The sequence below is a fragment of the Heterocephalus glaber genome, unplaced genomic scaffold, assembly GCF_053883595.1.
Source record: "Heterocephalus glaber isolate CG9 unplaced genomic scaffold, H.glaber_assembly_v1.0 deba00001481, whole genome shotgun sequence".
NCBI lineage: Eukaryota > Metazoa > Chordata > Mammalia > Rodentia > Bathyergidae > Heterocephalus > Heterocephalus glaber.
In genome coordinates, this window is record NW_028258317.1 from 45,443,216 (window position 1) to 45,460,504 (window position 17,289).

Genomic DNA, 17,289 nt, shown 5'->3' on the forward strand with positions numbered 1-17,289 from the left:
TATAGTTATGTGATCAGATTAAAAAGTAATGTAGAAAATAATAATTATAGACTATAATTATGTCACTTCATTTGAATAAAATGTTTCATTCAAATTTTCTCTCAGATCACATCTCTTATTCAGCATATCTAGGAAAATGTTTAGAAAGGAGCATTAGAATTAATTACATACAGCAATACCTAAAATGTACCAATAAAAGAATTTAAGCAAAAAATATTATGTACAGCAAATTTGCTTTATATATTTATTTTCCCTTTTGAAAAAAGTTTTGTACTTCAATATGTTCCTTACTAAAAATAGAAGTTTATGCACCATGTTTCTTCTTTGTCAAGTAGAATATAAAGAAGTGTATAGACTTTATATGTATGCTATGGATTAGATTTAAGAATACGATATTTATTTTCCCAGTGATTTCTGATTGCACAAATTATTTGGGTGCACTTTAACGGAAGATGTTTACCTTCTTTTAAAACTTTAGATGTTGAATACTGCCGAGGGCAGCTCACTACATGAGTGCAGAGCTAAAGAATAGAGAAACCTTGTTTCTTAAACTACTGAGGGATTTTCACATTAGGTTGGCTAGAGACCATAATCTTCAGATAACAGTGCTTATGCAAGTTTCAACTGCAGAAGTCATCGTTCAAGTTAAGGGGTTTTTCTGTGTTGTAGTCTCATTTTAAGTTGTAAATGTAGATATTAACTGCCTAATCTTATTACAGTAAATTCCGATACTTATACAAAACAGTAGAGATAGTTTGGTTCTTATATAAGTAAGGCAGCATTTGTTAATGTGTCTGTTACAGGTAGTTACAGTTTAATGTTTGCTTCTACTGGGGCTTGTTTTGATTCATCATTTTTATTTGACTCACAAGCAACCATCTGTTAGTTATAATTTAACTTTCAAGGCTCTTTTATGTAATTTGTTTTTTGTTAATGAAGTGCTGTAAACAGCATTATGAAGCTTTTCTCTTTTAATCTTGAAAGGAAAAAAATCCATATCTAAAAAAGCAATTACTAAGAAGAGGAAAACTGTCACAAAGTCACCTGCTATTCCAGAATTTCAGGTAAATATTTCAACTTTGTCTCAAATTTTTTAGTTTAATTTTTCCTTTCAGTGTTTATATCATTCCTTGGGAGATTGAATTTCAAGAAACTGTAATACATATATTCTTAATGAAATGTTTCTGAAAATGTCTTTTTTCATTGCAAGTACAGATATAGCCAAGATTCAATCTATTAGTATTTTGTAATATTTTATTTCTGGTTTTTTCTCCTGGTAGTCAAAAGACTGTGGTTTTTTTCTTAATAATCTAAAGTATACTCAGTTTTATAGAAGTATGTGTAAGTATATACATGTATCCTTTTATGTATATATATGTGCTTGTGCATGATCTATATAAGCAAGTATATAAAATGAAGTCTTCCAAGAACAAATCATAATTTATATATCATAATATTGCCAAGGTAATCCAATCTCATTTGTTTGGGCAGTATGGAAATGGTAGATTAATTAACTTGAAAACAAATATTTTTCACTCTTATTTATGAATTTCAGAGAGAATATTAAGTTTTGAACATTTCTGCAAAAAAAAAGTAATTGTGCTGCCATATGAATATGTAGAGTTTTATAGCTGATACTAAGAATAAGCAGAGAATCTCACCTTAATCAATACTTTTATTTTCTAGTTTACACAGTGTGTTCTTTAACAAAGGACACTCTTAAGAATTTCTTTGTAATAGTGTGTCTAATCCATTTCCAAAGGTGTTTTAAGCTCATACTTAATAGTTAAAAGATAAAAGTAATGTTAAAATGAATTTGTGGGTCTCAAGTAGAAATGAAAATGAAGAGACAATCACTGCAAAAATATCAGTAATATGTAATGTGAGTTTTTGAGTTATGTGTATCTAAAAAATGTATACATAACCCTGTTGGTAAAACTGAATATTTTGGGGGTATTTTTTAATGACATTGTTAGAATGAATTGCAAATATTCTATAAAATCTTACTGTATATAACTTTGGTTCCAGCATATTCAGTATTTTCTTAGAGTCTTTCTACCATTCATTGTTTGTAACATATCATTTAATGCTATTTAATGTAACATTATTTTAATGATAATGTTACATCATCATCCTTCCAATGATGTAACACTAGCTTTTGCTATTCCTACAAATTTTGTCCTCAGTTTCTCAAAGCATTGGTCCTGGGAATATAGATCTTAAGACAAATCTGGCCCATTTTTAGTATTTTCTCTATTAGTGGGTGAACTTTTTTACATGTAGTAAATGGCATCAACTGCATAGGCAGTGGTTTTTTAAATTATAACTGCTATTTATTAGTGATGAATTAGTTCATTGAGTTACATGACTAACATTTCTTTTTTAAACTAATAAAATTAAAATAAAAATTATCAGTGTTATCACATAATGTGTTACATATAGTAATGTGAATATGAAGTCATTTTTTTGTGAAACTTTTGTATTGTGTGTATTAAACAATGACTTGCATTATAAAATATATTTTTGACTATGGATCATGGGCAAAAAAGTTCGAAAACACTATATTACATTTTAAGTGATACTTTTAGTCAGTTATTGACCATTTGCTCACCACTCTCAGAAACTTAAGGTCAAAAGTACATGTTTTGCTAGACGGAGCTATTCAAAATAAATAGATAAAGTCCCCTTCTTAAGGTGTGTGTGTGTCTGTTTGTGTCTGTCTGTCTCTGTCTGTCTGTCTGATGAAGGTGGGCACTAGACTCAAGAGAATGGGGGTTCTTATGCCTAATTTACAATATGAATACCATGGTACTACTCATAAACAAAATTGACAACTGTCTCCCAAAGGATAAGGTTATTTGGTTAAAATAAACACATTAATAGACTGGGAGATAGTGTTATTAGTAAACTGTAAACTATAGAACTTACATATAAGCATACTTATCTAATAAACAAGTGAATGTATTTTCCCAAAAGTTCTAGTAATATGATATGTAGCACCTCAGATTCTACAAGTTACTTTTATCCAAGTTATTTTAAATAATCACATTTCTACACTGGATGTGGTGGCACATAGCACTCTGGGATTCAGAGGCAGGTGGATTTTAAGATTGTCTCGCTGGGCAGTTTATCAATTTGAGACCCTGTCTCAAAAGAAAAAATTTTTTAAAAGGCTAGGAATATAGCTCACTGCAAAGGCCCAGTGTTTAATCCCCAGTACCATCAATAAATAAATAAATGAAGCACTTCTGGTATTAAACACAAAAATATGTCATAGAAATATTTAAGTATAATATTTTCTCTGTTATCTATTCTAAAATATTGCTGAAAATAATGAAATCATTGGTAATATTAAATCTCTTGTAAAAACTGACCTATTTGCCAAAGGTGTGGTCTTTGAATTGTCAGAAAACATGCTTTAAAGAGAAATAAGTTAAGGAATTGAATTGTCAGATTTATTTTTTTTAAAGTCTTAATGAATTAAAAAGTAAGACCTGATTTGACCTCATTGACTTTCTATTTTGACAGTATTTTTGTTGAATTTTTAAAAGCTAGAAGTCAAACTTGCCTCTTTGTTTCAAGAAGAACCCATATTTACATTTATGTACATACCTAATACTTAAACCTTTATTTAAGCAAATAATAGTCCCACTCCTATTTAAGAGTATTTACTGTGGACATTCAAATGGTAGATTGGATTATAAAGGGACTAACATTATCTTTGCTACTTTTTCCTAAGCGATATGTTAATGGTTCTTAAACTTTATATAGTATTGAAGTAATCTGATCCCTTTATTAGGAAGATTCCTGGGTTTCCCCCTCCAAAGACCTTGATTCAGTGGGTCTGGGTGGGTAATCTGCATGGTGGTTAAACGTGATTCTGGAACTGGGTTACTTGAGTTTGAATGCCAGCTCTGCCACCCACTAACTCTATAACCTTGGGTAAGTTACTTAACCTCTCTGTGATTCAAGTTCCTCATCTGTGCAGAGAGATAGTAATAGTACCTACTTACATAGGGTTGTGAGAATTAAATTAGATAGCTCACTATTTTAAGCTTTCTTTTTTTTAAAATACACATGATAATCTCCTCTGATGAAGAAATGCTGCATTGTAAGTAGGAAAATCAATTAAAAACTGGCTTAAGAGCATCTCTTATTGACTTTTTCCAGCTTCTTAAGACCTTGAAATAAATCTTGGATTTGGTCTTATGAAAGTGACACATAATTAAGTCTGTGAGAATCTGAAAAGTGAAAAATTGAAAAGTAATATATTTGACTGCATTGAAAACTTAATGCTTATCCTTACTCTATTGTTCTGATGAGTTGTGCAGTTGGCATGTAGAGGAAAGTTTTGTTTTTAGTCAATAGGAACTGCAAAAATTTAAGAAATATTTTTATTTTCAATGTTTCAAATATTAGAGATAAGCTTTTATATCAAATTTAAGTTATTATGATTTTGTTAGACTGTAGTTTAACAGCATTAGTTATTGTGGCTCTTATTTTCATTGGTAACCAAAAAATCTTTCATGCAATGTATGTATACTTGCTCTTGTTCCATATGTGTAACTTATTTGCTAATTTGCAAAGGAAATCCAGAATCCAACTGTTATGACTTACATAGTACATTGTTTTCAAACATAAACTTACAAATCCTTAACATGTCCCTGAAAAAAGTATATTTTCATATCTAACAAATGGAGGAACTCTGGAATAAGAAGTAAAATGCTACCCTCAGTATAACAAATTGAGACAAAAATTGAAATTAGAGTTTTTAACTACTTCAGTGTATTAAGGATCTCTGGATCTCTGGATTAAATTATCATTTCGAATTGCTCTCTCTCTTTTTTTTGGTACCAGGGATCTAACTCAGGACCTTGCACTTCATTTTGAATTGCTTTTAAAATGAAAGCAGGGAGTTTTATTCACTTTTTAAAATCTTTTCAGGTTTTAAAATATAGTATCTTGAAATAAACATCTATCCTTAATATCCTAAAAATATTTAGTTAGCTTTCATGTCACAAATAATATCCTTATTTTCAGGTTTTGAAGTCATTATTGTTGGTATGGTGATCATAAGAAATAAGAAATTTTCTTATTGAAAATGTCTGATAGTTTTAATGGATCTTAATAGTTTGCAATATAAAGTTTGAATTTATATCATGCATTTAATGTTTTGCGTATAATAAATTATAGAATCTTTTTATTAAAATAAGACCGAATATGTTCTATTTTGTTTGGATCTATTAATTTGTGGTTTTCCCTTTGATTTGCTTTTAAATATAATTACCATATTTATATTCTTGTACACTATTATATATTATTTTTTGGAACAAACAAGTATCTTTCAAATCTATTGAGTTTCTACCCAAAGGGCATAATTTAAGTTAAGCATTAAAGTAAGGAATTATTTCTTATATAGTTTTTCTGAAATTTGGTCATGGAGTTCTGTTGATCTCTTCAGGGCACCCTCTTACCATATGTGGACATCTTCTTGGGTTGAAGAGAGGGCCTTTTAATATTATCATTTAATGAAACATATTAGATATAAATTACATCCTAAAACTATAATACCTGTTCAATTCTTAGTTTTTGTTTTGTTTTAGAAGAACCTCTGAAAGAATATTATACAGTAGGAAGAGGAGTTTTATGGTTTCCTTTACCACTGTCTCATCTTAGGTTATGTTAGCTTTTAATTAGCTTATACTTTAATTAGACATAAATCTTTTTAGCCTACACCAAAAAGTGTAATCTGCATTCTATACCTGGGAACTTGTTAGAAATGCAAAAGATAAGGTCTCACTTGAGACCTACTAAACCAAAAACTATGTTTTAGGAAGATCCCCATGCAATTCTTTTGTACATTGAAGTTTGAGAAGCACTGATTTAATACAACTTACTACCTAGGTAAGCCAGTTAAAGTGTCATTTTATATAGCTCTTTCGTAATTTGGATTCAGAGCTTTGTTATCTATTTCTTTAGAAGGAATGTAAATATTTGTTGTTTTCATTACTAACTGATAATTAAAAGATCTTAAATTTTTTAGGATGCCTTTGTAAGGTATATGTCTTCATTCTTATAAATTTCTACAAAATATACCCCTATTCTTTGTATAGTGAGACAGCTAATATGTAAGTAAAAATTTTCTGAGCTTTGCCATGTGGCAAATGAGAAATCTGTGCTGTGATATGAATATAGCCATTTGCAGGTTATGGAACAAATTTGACATACTGTCACAATAGCAGATGATGCTGCAAGAAGGTTAGTCTTCACTGAGATCTTACTAAAAACCTGCTGTAGGGCCAGCAATGTTCTGTGGCTTTATAGTTATAATAGAAGCCAAAAACGTCTTGTTCTAGAGGCCCCCACCTAATTGGCTAGTCCAGTGTTTGACCACCAGTATTTCTTTCATAACCAGATTTGTGAAATTGAAATGTACATTATCTAATACATATCAGGTATATTCTTACACTACATCACTGTGTGCTATTTTCTGCTCTGAAGTTCTTTAATGGTGGTGGTAGGGGGGTGTTGTTTGTTTTATTTGTGGTCCTAGGGATCAAACCCAGAGCCTTGCATGTGCGAGACAAGCACTACACCACTGAGCTACATCCTCAGACCTGAAATTATTTGATTTGGAGTACTTGCATAAATATTTTTCCTAATTTTTCAAGTTTGTGAGCTTGCAATTATACAGATATTTCCTCTAATAAGTAATTGTTAATATTGATTCTAGCATAATACCTGTGGTAATTTTTACTTAATCTATTGGGTAGAACCACATTGCCATTTTTGTGTAGATCAAAAGTGCATCAACTAGTTTTAAGTGACTTAACCTATTAATAAAGGAAACTTAAGAAGCTCCCTGTGTCCTGCTTTTGTCAATTCAATAGCTACTAGGAATTATCTTGTAACATGCTTTGGCTTTTGTTGTTTTTGTTTGTATGTTTGTTTTTTCTAATAAAAGAAAATATGCCCTTTAGGAAATCAGTACCCTTACGTAGAAATTAATAAATGTAACAGTTGACAAAATTAATGGTTATTTAATAATTTATAAAAGTATAATATTTTTTAAATTATCATATAATGTAAACATTGCAACAAGACTTTCTTTAATCTGAAACTTTTCTTCTCTGTGTGTTTGTAGTTTTGTTTCAGAGATCTTCCATTTATTTTTCACAATAGATGTTTTTAAATAGCTTAAATTATTTTAGGAAAAAGTTAAATATATTGAACTAATTGAACAAATTCAAAAACTAAAATGTAATTACTAATGTCTTTGCTATTATTGTTGAAACCTCACTGTATAAAATGTTGGTAGCTAAACCAAGCTAGTTCAATGGTTAATAACCAATCAATTACTTTGGCCATTTGCCAGTGTTTCCAAGGTAAAATAAAATGAACCACATAATTATGAAAGGAAATAGATGCTATCTCTGAAGATGGTTTTATTAAAAACCTCTAACTCATGTTAAAAATGTGTACTTAATTTTGTTTACATCTTTGAATATATTACATTTGTCACAGTCCTTTTTTACTAGCACTCCCAACAGCAATAGCTAAGGTTTGTGTTAACCTTTATAGTTATTAGCAAACCATAGTAAAGGTTTAACGACAGTTCTCCAAGGGTATATTTGTTCATCTACTTGGAGAACTGATGAAGTTCTTCTTAAAGGAAACTTAGTAACTGTGCAATCTAGGATGAGTTTCCAGATCTTTGTCATTCTGGCCTGAAAGTTAATAATGTTAAGAAAGTACCTGAATTATAAAGTAAATGAAAAGATAAGGATGTCGGATGAGGCTACCAATGTCGAAATTTCAGCTTATTTTTATATAAAGCCTAAAGTTCATACAGCATAACAAGTAAATATCTCTTGAAATATAAACTGTGGAGCTATTGCTTTTACTAGTTTGCAGAGAAAATAATTTATTGTGAATTCAGTGTGTGTTAAAACAATTTCTGTTACCACATTTTGGGTGTTTTATATTATGTGTTATCAAGCTGTGTTTTTGTGTTTTATTTTAGCTTATTTGCACTAATCTTGATGAACTCAGGGAATTAATCACAAAAATCGAGAATGAACTCAAAGATCTGGAAAACAGTAGAAAAAAATCGGTAGGTGTTAATCCAAAAGTTCTATCTGTTATTGTCAGCATTAAAATTTATTCCTGCTTTTTTTCTAAAGCCTTTTAAAAATTTTGTTCTGGATTACATGAAAATTGTCAATGAAAGATAGAAACATTATTTCTCTTATTTCTTCTGTGTGATCTAGTTTTCATTTTTAATAGTCAAAAATGGTGCAAGGGCAAATAAATTAATTTTGTTTGCCTGGTTTATATAAGGTTGTAGTTTTAGATATTTCCCAATATGATTGGTTGTTTTTGACTGGTAGTTTTTTTAGAAGTTGTTTATCTTGCAAATATTCTTAATTACTAATTATAGTAAAGGAAGTTTATTGTATAGTAATAAAATTTTAATTAAGTATAATATTAAAACAGATGTAAATTGTTTATTGAGCCCCAGATACTTTTGATTCTTAGCAGTGTGACTTTTTGAAGAACTTTATTCTAAATTCATAATTAATCTTTACTTTTACTTTCTATTTTTTCATTGTTCTTGAGAGAGTACAATATGAGGGCACTATATTTATGCTCCCAAGTTGGTAGAACAGTCAATTTTGTTATTTATTAAATAAGTACAGTAATATCTATTTAATTGGCATTTGTAGTTGAGCTATGTAACAGATTTGAAACACAATTACACACCTGTAAATAAATGGAGAAGGCTTTAAACATTGAAGACAATCCTCATTTTAAAGAAACTTTTTGTGTTATGCCTTAGAAATGTTATGAAGCCACTTCTAGGCCTTTGCTCAGAACCTGTTAGCATAAATATGTATGAAATATGGTTAGTGATTCAGCAAGTTTGAGATCACAAATTTGTAATGATCATTTTTACTTGATTTGGAAAAGGTGTATTTGTAGCACTCTGAAGGTCAGAAAGGAAGAGACTGACATACCATAAAAGTACAACTTTCTAGGTTATTTAATAATAGGGTGAAAGAACCTTATTTCAGAAGTCTTTCAGTGAATTCTTGAGAGATTGTTATAACTTAAGTGATAGAATAATGTTCATAATGATAGTCAATTAGCAAGAAAACGTGTTTAGAGAATGCAGAAAACTGTAAAATCCATTTTAGAAATATTTCCATTAATAGTGGTTTAGATCCTCACTAGGCTCATGTTTTTATATATACTTTAGGTATCTGGGAAATCTCTTGATATGGATGGAAGATTGTTTAACTAAAATTTACTGCGGTAATAAATTCCTCAAAAATTTATATGATAGTATTTTCTGTGCAATCAGTAGTTTTATTAAACATATTGGGTGTTTTATGTACAAAAGGGACTGGTTCTTTTCAGTGGGAAAGAACAGTCTAAAAATTAAGGTGTCATTGTTTTTACAGAAACTTTTTTGTTATTCATATTTCATGACTATCAGGACTGTTAAATTTGCTAAATCTTTTTCATGCTGCAGTTAAACACTTTAATTTGTTTCTATATTGTGAATTAGAATTTTTGATTTGTTTCTAATGCATCTTTTTGAGTATAGTTGGTGTTTATAGCATGTATTGTGAGATTTAAAAAAGAATATTTATAAGCATTCTAAGGCTTTTATGTAAAGCCTTTCACCTCACTTCCATTGGTGAATTGATTCCATAGAATCAAGTAGAAAATAAAGTAAAAGAAAGAAAACTACAAATATCTAATATGTTATTTCAGGAGGATATGCGTATCAGAAAATTTCAGATTATGTATAGGATTTAATTGATTAGATTTTTGTATCATCAAGCTTAACTTGTGGCCACCCGGCATAAAGCAAATAGACAATAAAAGTTTGGATCTCAGTATTATTCCCTATTTTTTAAAAAAAATCTGATAGTATGATAGGCACTATAGGAATTAGCTTTACTGAATGTTTATGTTAATATTTAATATGAGTTTGTTTGGCATCATTTGGGAATAGAGTATTCAATTTAACTAAATTTTCTAGATAACTGAAGTTCAAACCTGTAATACTGAAATCCTTATTTTAATCATTTAATGGAGAACTTCTCTGATTCCTTCTACTATATCGAATGCAATTTAACCATTTTTTGATGACTTACAGGTTGTCATTATGAATATCAGTAATTATATTGGTATCCTAATACCATATCAGTAGCTCTACATAAATAAAAACTGAAAGGCTTTTACCCCAGATATTTTGAAGGATTTTGTTTGTGTTTTTGTTTTCGTTCTGTTTCTTTCTTCATTGCCAGGCTGTGTCAGTAAGTTGGAATCTCTTGTGTGTGTCCATGTTTGCCCTAGCTGACATACAAGCAGGTAACCATACTTACTAGAATTCAACTCACAGTGAAATGTGAGGGAGTTCGTTAATGAAATGTATGAGCTAGATGATAATTGTAGTTATTTTGACTGATTCCTTTTCTGTGGACTTCCTTCTCTATTACCAAACAAATCCAGTATTTATATTGCTCTTCAGAAGAGGATATCACTATCAAAAATAAAATAGTATCAAACAATTCTGTTATCAGCTTTTATATCAAATGACTTCAATAAAAAGACTAGATATTCCATATTAATATTTGATTACCATAAATGTTATTACTAAAGATAGAAATTATACATGTGATAAAGAATTTAATGTGGAATCATATAAATAATCTAGCTGCTTCAGGGAGCTTCTTTTTTGGTACCAGGAATCAAACTCAGGACCTTACACTTGTGAGGCAGGCGGCACTACCACTGAGCTAAATCCCCGGCCCTTCAGGGAGCTTCTTTTCTGCAGCAACTTTCCAGATAGATTTTCATACCAAAGCAACAAAGAAGAATGATTACATTTTCTCACCCAGTTAAACATTACATTTAAAAAGTTCTTTTTGTTATTTTAAATATAGACTTCATATTTTATTTGTCATATCATTATTATTATTATTATTATTACTACTACTACTTTTTTTGGCACCAGGACACTAACTCAGAACCTTGTGCTTTCCAGGTAGGCATAGCATCACTGAGCTACATCCCTGGCCTAAGACTTCATATTTTAGAGCAGATTTATGTTTGCATTAAAATAATTATCTACCTGAGATTTGTTCAAAGAAACACTTTCTGTTCAGATTAGTAGGACTATATAGTTTGAGAAAGCCCTCTAATTTTATTTTCTCATTATTGTTTAGATCATAGGAATCATTATGATCTTGAGTAATCTTTTTATATTGTTTCTATTTTTGTGGTTTGGTTGACATAAAATTTGCATTTTGATGAATTATTGGAAAATATCCTTTGTAGTCTAGGAAATTTATTAGTTTTCCAGAATGTTAGAGTACTAAGATATTGATAACTTACTCAATTCTGTTATACTTGAAATTTGATAGACATTATTGCTTTCTAAATAGTAACAATGGGATATTTTGTGAAGCTTTGATTTTTTTTTTCTGACCTTGTACAAGGTTCTTTATTCAGTTAATAGAATATCTTTTTTTGGTTTTGTTTTGTTTTGTTTGTTGAGACAGGGTCTCTATGTAGTTCAGGCTAGCCTCGAGCTCACTATGTAGACCAGGCTGGCCTTGAACCTCGCAGTGATCCTCCTACCTCAACCTCCTGAGTGCTGGGATTACAGGCATGTACCACCACACCTGGCTTAATAGCATATCTTGTTTTTTGATTTTTTTCAATTTTTATTTTCTTACTAGTACATGTTATATGACTACATTCCTTCTATGGAGTTCATACGTGTATAAACACATCTTAATTCTTTTTTCATTTCCTTCTCTTCCCTCCCTTTTCCTCCTTCTCTTTGTCTCCTTCTCTTTTGAAAAAGATCTCTCCCTTTTCTTTTGGTCTTTATTTATATTTGGAGTTTCTCATATAAGAGAAATCTTGCAAATAAGAGAAATCTTAACTTAGATGTCTGATTTATCTCATTAAACATTATGGTCTCAAGGTACATCCATTTTCTTACAAATAATTCAACTTTATCTTTTTTTTTTTTTTTTTTTCGTACTGAGGATCGAACTCAGGTCATTATGCTTGTGAAGCAGGCAGCAGAACCATTGAGCTAAATCCCGGCCCAATTTCTTCTGTTTTAACATTTACATCTTTAATCCATTTTGACTTTAATTTAGAACATGGTGAGAGATTTGGGCCTAGACTCAATCTTCTGCATTTGGCAAGCCAGTTTTCCTAGCACCATTTATTAAACCGGCTGTCTTTCCTCTAGCTACAGTTTTTGGCCCCTTTGTCAGAGATTGTATAGCTAAATGTTCATGGGGTTATTTCTGCATTCTCTGTTCTATTCCAGTGACCCACATACCTGTATTTGTACCAGTACCATGCTGTTTTTATCCACTGTAGCTTCGTAATACAACTTGAAATCCAGGATTGTGATGTCTCCTGCTTTGCTTTTGTTTTCCAGGATTTGATATTCTGCTTCTCTTCTGATTCTCTATGAACTTTAGTATTGTTTTCTGTAGTTCTATAAGGGATACTAATAGTATTTTGATTGGTACCATATTAAATGTGTACCTGTATCAGTTTTGTAAGTATAGCCATTTTGACAGTATTGGTTCTGCCTGTCCAGGGGGACATATCTTTCCATTTTCTGATATCTTCTTTGATTTCCTTTTTTGGAGTACTGTAGTTTTCCTTGTGTCTTTTACATCCTTGGTTAGGTTAATTCCTTAGTATTTAATTTTTCTGAATCAATTGTGAATGATACTGTTTTTCTAATTTCTTTCCCAGTGAGTTCATTATTTACAAGAATGCTATTGATTTTTGTGTGTTAATTTGGTATTCTGCTACACTACTGATTTGGTTATTAATTTTAGGACTCTTTTGATGGAATTTTTTGGATGTTCTATATAGAGGGTCATGTTTTCTGCAAATAATGGTAATTTGACTTCTTCCTTTCCTATACAAATCCCTTTTGTCTCTTGCCTGATTGCTCTGGCTAATATTTTGAGTACTATATGGATTAGGAGTTGTGATAGTGAACATTTTTATGTTATTTTTTTCCCCACTTAATATGAGGTTGGCAATAGTTTGTCATAAATGACTTTTATCAGGTTGAGATAAGGTCCTTCTATATCTATTTTCTTTGTCATGGATTCTATCATCAATGAATGCTGCATTTTTTTCAAAGGTTTTTTTCAGCATCTATTGAAATGATAGTGTGGGCCTGGGATGTAGCTCAGTGGCACCACACCTGCCTGGCAAGCACAAGGTCCTGAGTTCAATTCCCAGAATGGGGAGGGGTGGGGATGATTGTGTGATTTTTGTCCTTCTGTTTATGTAATCCATTATTGATTGATTGATTTGTATATGTTGAATCATCCTTCCATTCGGGCCAAAGTCTACTTCATCATAATATATGAGCCTTTTGGTGACTTGTTGCATTTTGTTTTCCAGTGGCTTGTTAGGCATTTTTCTGTCTTTGTTCATTAAAGAGATTGGCTTGTGGTTCTTTTATAGTTGGATCTTTTCAGGATAGTGGTACCTTTCTTTCAATTTCATTGAAGAGTTTGGAGACTATTACAACCTCCATGAAGTTCTTGTAAAATTCTCAGTGAATCACTGGGTCCTGGACTTTTCTTTTCTTTCTTTTTTTTTTTTTTTTCCAGTACCAGGGATTGAACTCAGGACTTTGTATTTGCCAGGCAGGTGCGGCGTTGCTGAGCTACATGCCCAACCCTAGGTTTTTGTTTTTGTTTTGTTTTTTTCTTGTTTGCCAGGCTTTTCTTAATTGGTAAGTTTCTTATTACTGCTTCAATTTAATTGCCTTTTATTGGATTATTCAGGGTTTTTATATCTTATTGGTTCAGTTTTGGTAATTCATACTTATTTAGGAATCTATCTTTTGAATTCAACAACCTAGTGGAATAGAGGTTTGAAAGTAGTTACTAATAATCTTCTGGATTTGAATAGTGTCCATCATGATTTTGCCTTTTTCATTTCTAATTCCATTGATTTGGGCCTTTTCTTTTTGCTTTTGGTAAGATTAGCTCAGGGTTTGTCTATTAGTTTATTCTTTAATGAACCATCTTTGAACCATCTTTTTAATTCATTGAGTCTTTGTTTTTCTTTTTAATCTCAATTTCATTAATTTATGCTCTGATCTTTATAAATATATAGACTTCCTTGTACTGGTTTTGGATTTAAATTGTTCTTCTTTTTCTAGGATACTGAAGTGTGTCATTAGGTTATTTATTTGGGCTCTCTGTTTTTTTCTGATATAGGCAGTAATAGCTGTAACCTTCCTTCTTAGAACTGCTTTCATTTTGTCCTGTAGGTTCTGATATTATCATTTCAGTCTAGGAACTAATTTCTTGATTTTTTTTCTGTGATCCATCGATTATTCAAGAGTCTATTTTTCAATTTCCATGTGTTTACATAGTTTCTGTGGTTTCTTTTGCTGTTGCTCTGTAGTTTTATTGCACTGTGATCTGATGATAGGCATGAGATAATTTCTGTTCTTTTGCATTTATTTAAACATGTGCTGAATATATATCATGTTACTGGGTGGAACACAATAGCTATCTTAAATCTGTGCGAAGGTGTGGTTCAACTCTGATTTTGGGGGTCAGGTTGCTTTTTTTTGTCTGGTTGATCTATTTGTGACAATGAAGTTGAGGTCTTCCACTATAATTATGTTGATGTTTATCTGATCTTTTATGTCAAGTAAAGTTTGTGTTAAAAAGTTGAGTGCACCAGTGTTTGGTGCATATATACTTATAATTGCTATCACTTCCCATTGAATTCTTCCTTTATCCAATATGTAGTGACTTTCATTGCCTCTTCTGATCAGTTTTGGCATGACATCCACTTTGTCTGAAAATAAGATAGCTACTCTTGCTTGTATTTGGATTCTTATTGCATAGAATATTGTTTTTCATCCTCTAATTTTTAGTCTGTGAATTTTTGAATTAAATATGTTTCTTATATACAGCATACCATTGGATTTTATTTCTTTATTCATTCTTTGTCTTTTGATTACAGAATTGAGACTATTCACATTGAGAGTTATTACTGAAATTTACTGACTTATTTCTGTGATTATTTCCCTATTGCCAATTCCCTTTCTCTCTCTCCGTCCCTCGCTCTCTCTCTCCCTCCCTCTCTCCCTCTCCCCCTCTCTCCCCCTCTCTCCCCCTCTCTCTCCCCCTCTCTCCCCCTCTCTCTCCCTCTCTCTCCCTCTCTCTCCCTCTCTCTCCCTCTCTCTCCCTCTCTCTCCCTCTCTCTCCCTCCTCTCCCTCTCTCTCCCTCTCTCTCCCTCTCAACTGCTCACCCTGCCTGGTGTATTCATTCTATTTCTGGCGTTGTCTCTTTCTAGGATATCCTTGAGAATTTTTTAGAGTGTTGATTTTTCAAAGACAGTTTTGTAGGATATATCAGGCTAGGATGGAAGTTGTTTGCTTTTAGTGCTTGAAACACTTTAGTCCAAGATCTGACTTTTAAGGTTTGTGTGTTGAGTATTATGCTGTAATCTTAATGAGTTTGCCAAATTGTAAGTGATTTGTTGCTTTTTTCTAACAGCTTTCCAGATTTTTTCCTTGTGTTGGACTTCGAAGATTTTGACTATGCTGTATCATGGATAAGTTCTTTTTTGATTATAGCTATTTGGAATTCTGTATGCCTCACTTATCTATATGTTAAACTGTTTCCCCATATTTGGAAAGTTTTCTGCTATGATCTCTGTAACCAGGATTTTTCTGCCATTTTTTTTCTGTCTTCTGATATTTCACTAATTCTAGTTAATCTTAAATTAGAATTTTTGGGGGGTCACCTACTAGCTGTTGGATCCATTTTTCATATTCTCTTGTGTCTTTAAGGCATTTCTGACTAGAGAGTCACCTGCATTAGCGCCCCGTCTTCTAGTTCTGATAATCTGCTCTCACAGTGGTCACTTCTGTTGCCTGTGCATTCAGTAGAACTTTTATTCTCCTGGGTTGTTGCTTTATACCTTTTCATGGTCTCTTAATTCTTTGCTAAATGTGTTTCTTATGTTTTGCATTGTTTGGTTTAGCTCAGCTAGCTTTTTATTAGTGACTCCTGTAAACTTGTTGGTTGTTTTTGTTTGTTTTTATCTTTGTTTTTTTTGTATTGGGGACTGAACTCAGGACCATGCACTTGCGAGGCAGGCGTGGTGCCACTGAGCTAAATCCCTGGCCCTGGTTGTTTTGTTTATTAAATCCATTATCTGTTCAGCTATATCTTCTTTGAGTTAGCTGAGTGCTTTATTGATCTGTGTTTTTTGTCTCTGCTTTTATCATTTTGAATAATTGATTTGGCTTTTGATTTTCTCTTTCTCTGTGCCCCACAGTTCAGCTTTGAGGGATCTGGGAGTTTGGGGGAAGGTATTTTGTTGCCTTGTCTTTACATGTTTCTGTTGTCATTGTTGTTTTATTGTTATTGTTGTTGTTTTGGTTTTTTGCTGAGGGTTGGCAGTCAATTATAGTGGAAAGGCTTTGTTGCTAGTATGGAGACCTCCTTAGTTAGTATGTGCTTTTCAGTGATCCACTCTTGGTATGGGTAGCTACAGGGCTTTACTTCTGTCCCAAGATTCAACTACTTCCGTTAATTTGGGAGGGAAAGATGCAGCACCCAGTTCTGAGAGAATGGACCACAGTATCATTACTGACACAAAAGCCATCCAGATATTGGCATACAGAAAAAAACAATCGCAACAATTATTCTACCCTGGTAATAGCAACAAAATCAACAACAATAATCAAAGACAGATTGGATATTGACGTACCATAAGAACCAATAATGTGCTATCCTTAACCATAAAAAAGATCTATAATTATAGTATAAGTACTAAGACAAACCAAATATTGACAAATACTATATTTTCCTGAAAATAAGACCAAATTGGAAAATAAGCTGTAGCATTACTTTTCAAGATGCTCGTAATATAAGTCCTACCTAAAAATTAAGCCCCAGTTAAGATTGTCAGCCAGATGGATGCATTTATTATATCCATTGCAACATATGACAGACGTATTGAATTATAAAATATGAATATATAATTAAATATAATATTATTGACATTGATATTAATACTTAAATGATAATTCAAATCATAATTAAATATTTGTAAATACCCGAGTGGTCATCTTTGTACAAGAAATAAATGCTTATGTAAACAAATTAACTTGAGACTTATTTCTGGTTGACCAGAGTACAGACACAATACATGAATAACGTGCACACTTAATAACAAATGGA

The 17,289-nt window shown here is 31.6% G+C and overlaps 1 protein-coding gene across 9 annotated transcripts in view; it reads left to right on the plus strand.

The window, feature by feature from the left end:
* Brd10 (bromodomain containing 10) overlaps positions 1-17,289 on the plus strand; it is an 83,187-nt gene that overhangs the window by 44,095 nt on the left and 21,803 nt on the right. For 7 of the 9 annotated variants that reach the window (XM_087183972.1, XM_021252797.2, XM_004838253.4 and 4 more), the window contains 2 exons: positions 985-1,064; positions 8,024-8,113. In XM_087183972.1, coding sequence (XP_087040098.1) covers positions 985-1,064; positions 8,024-8,113 — 170 coding nt within the window. The remainder of the gene's footprint in view (positions 1-984; positions 1,065-8,023; positions 8,114-17,289) is intronic. The other 2 variants (XM_087183970.1, XM_087183971.1) reach the window with 1 other exon arrangement.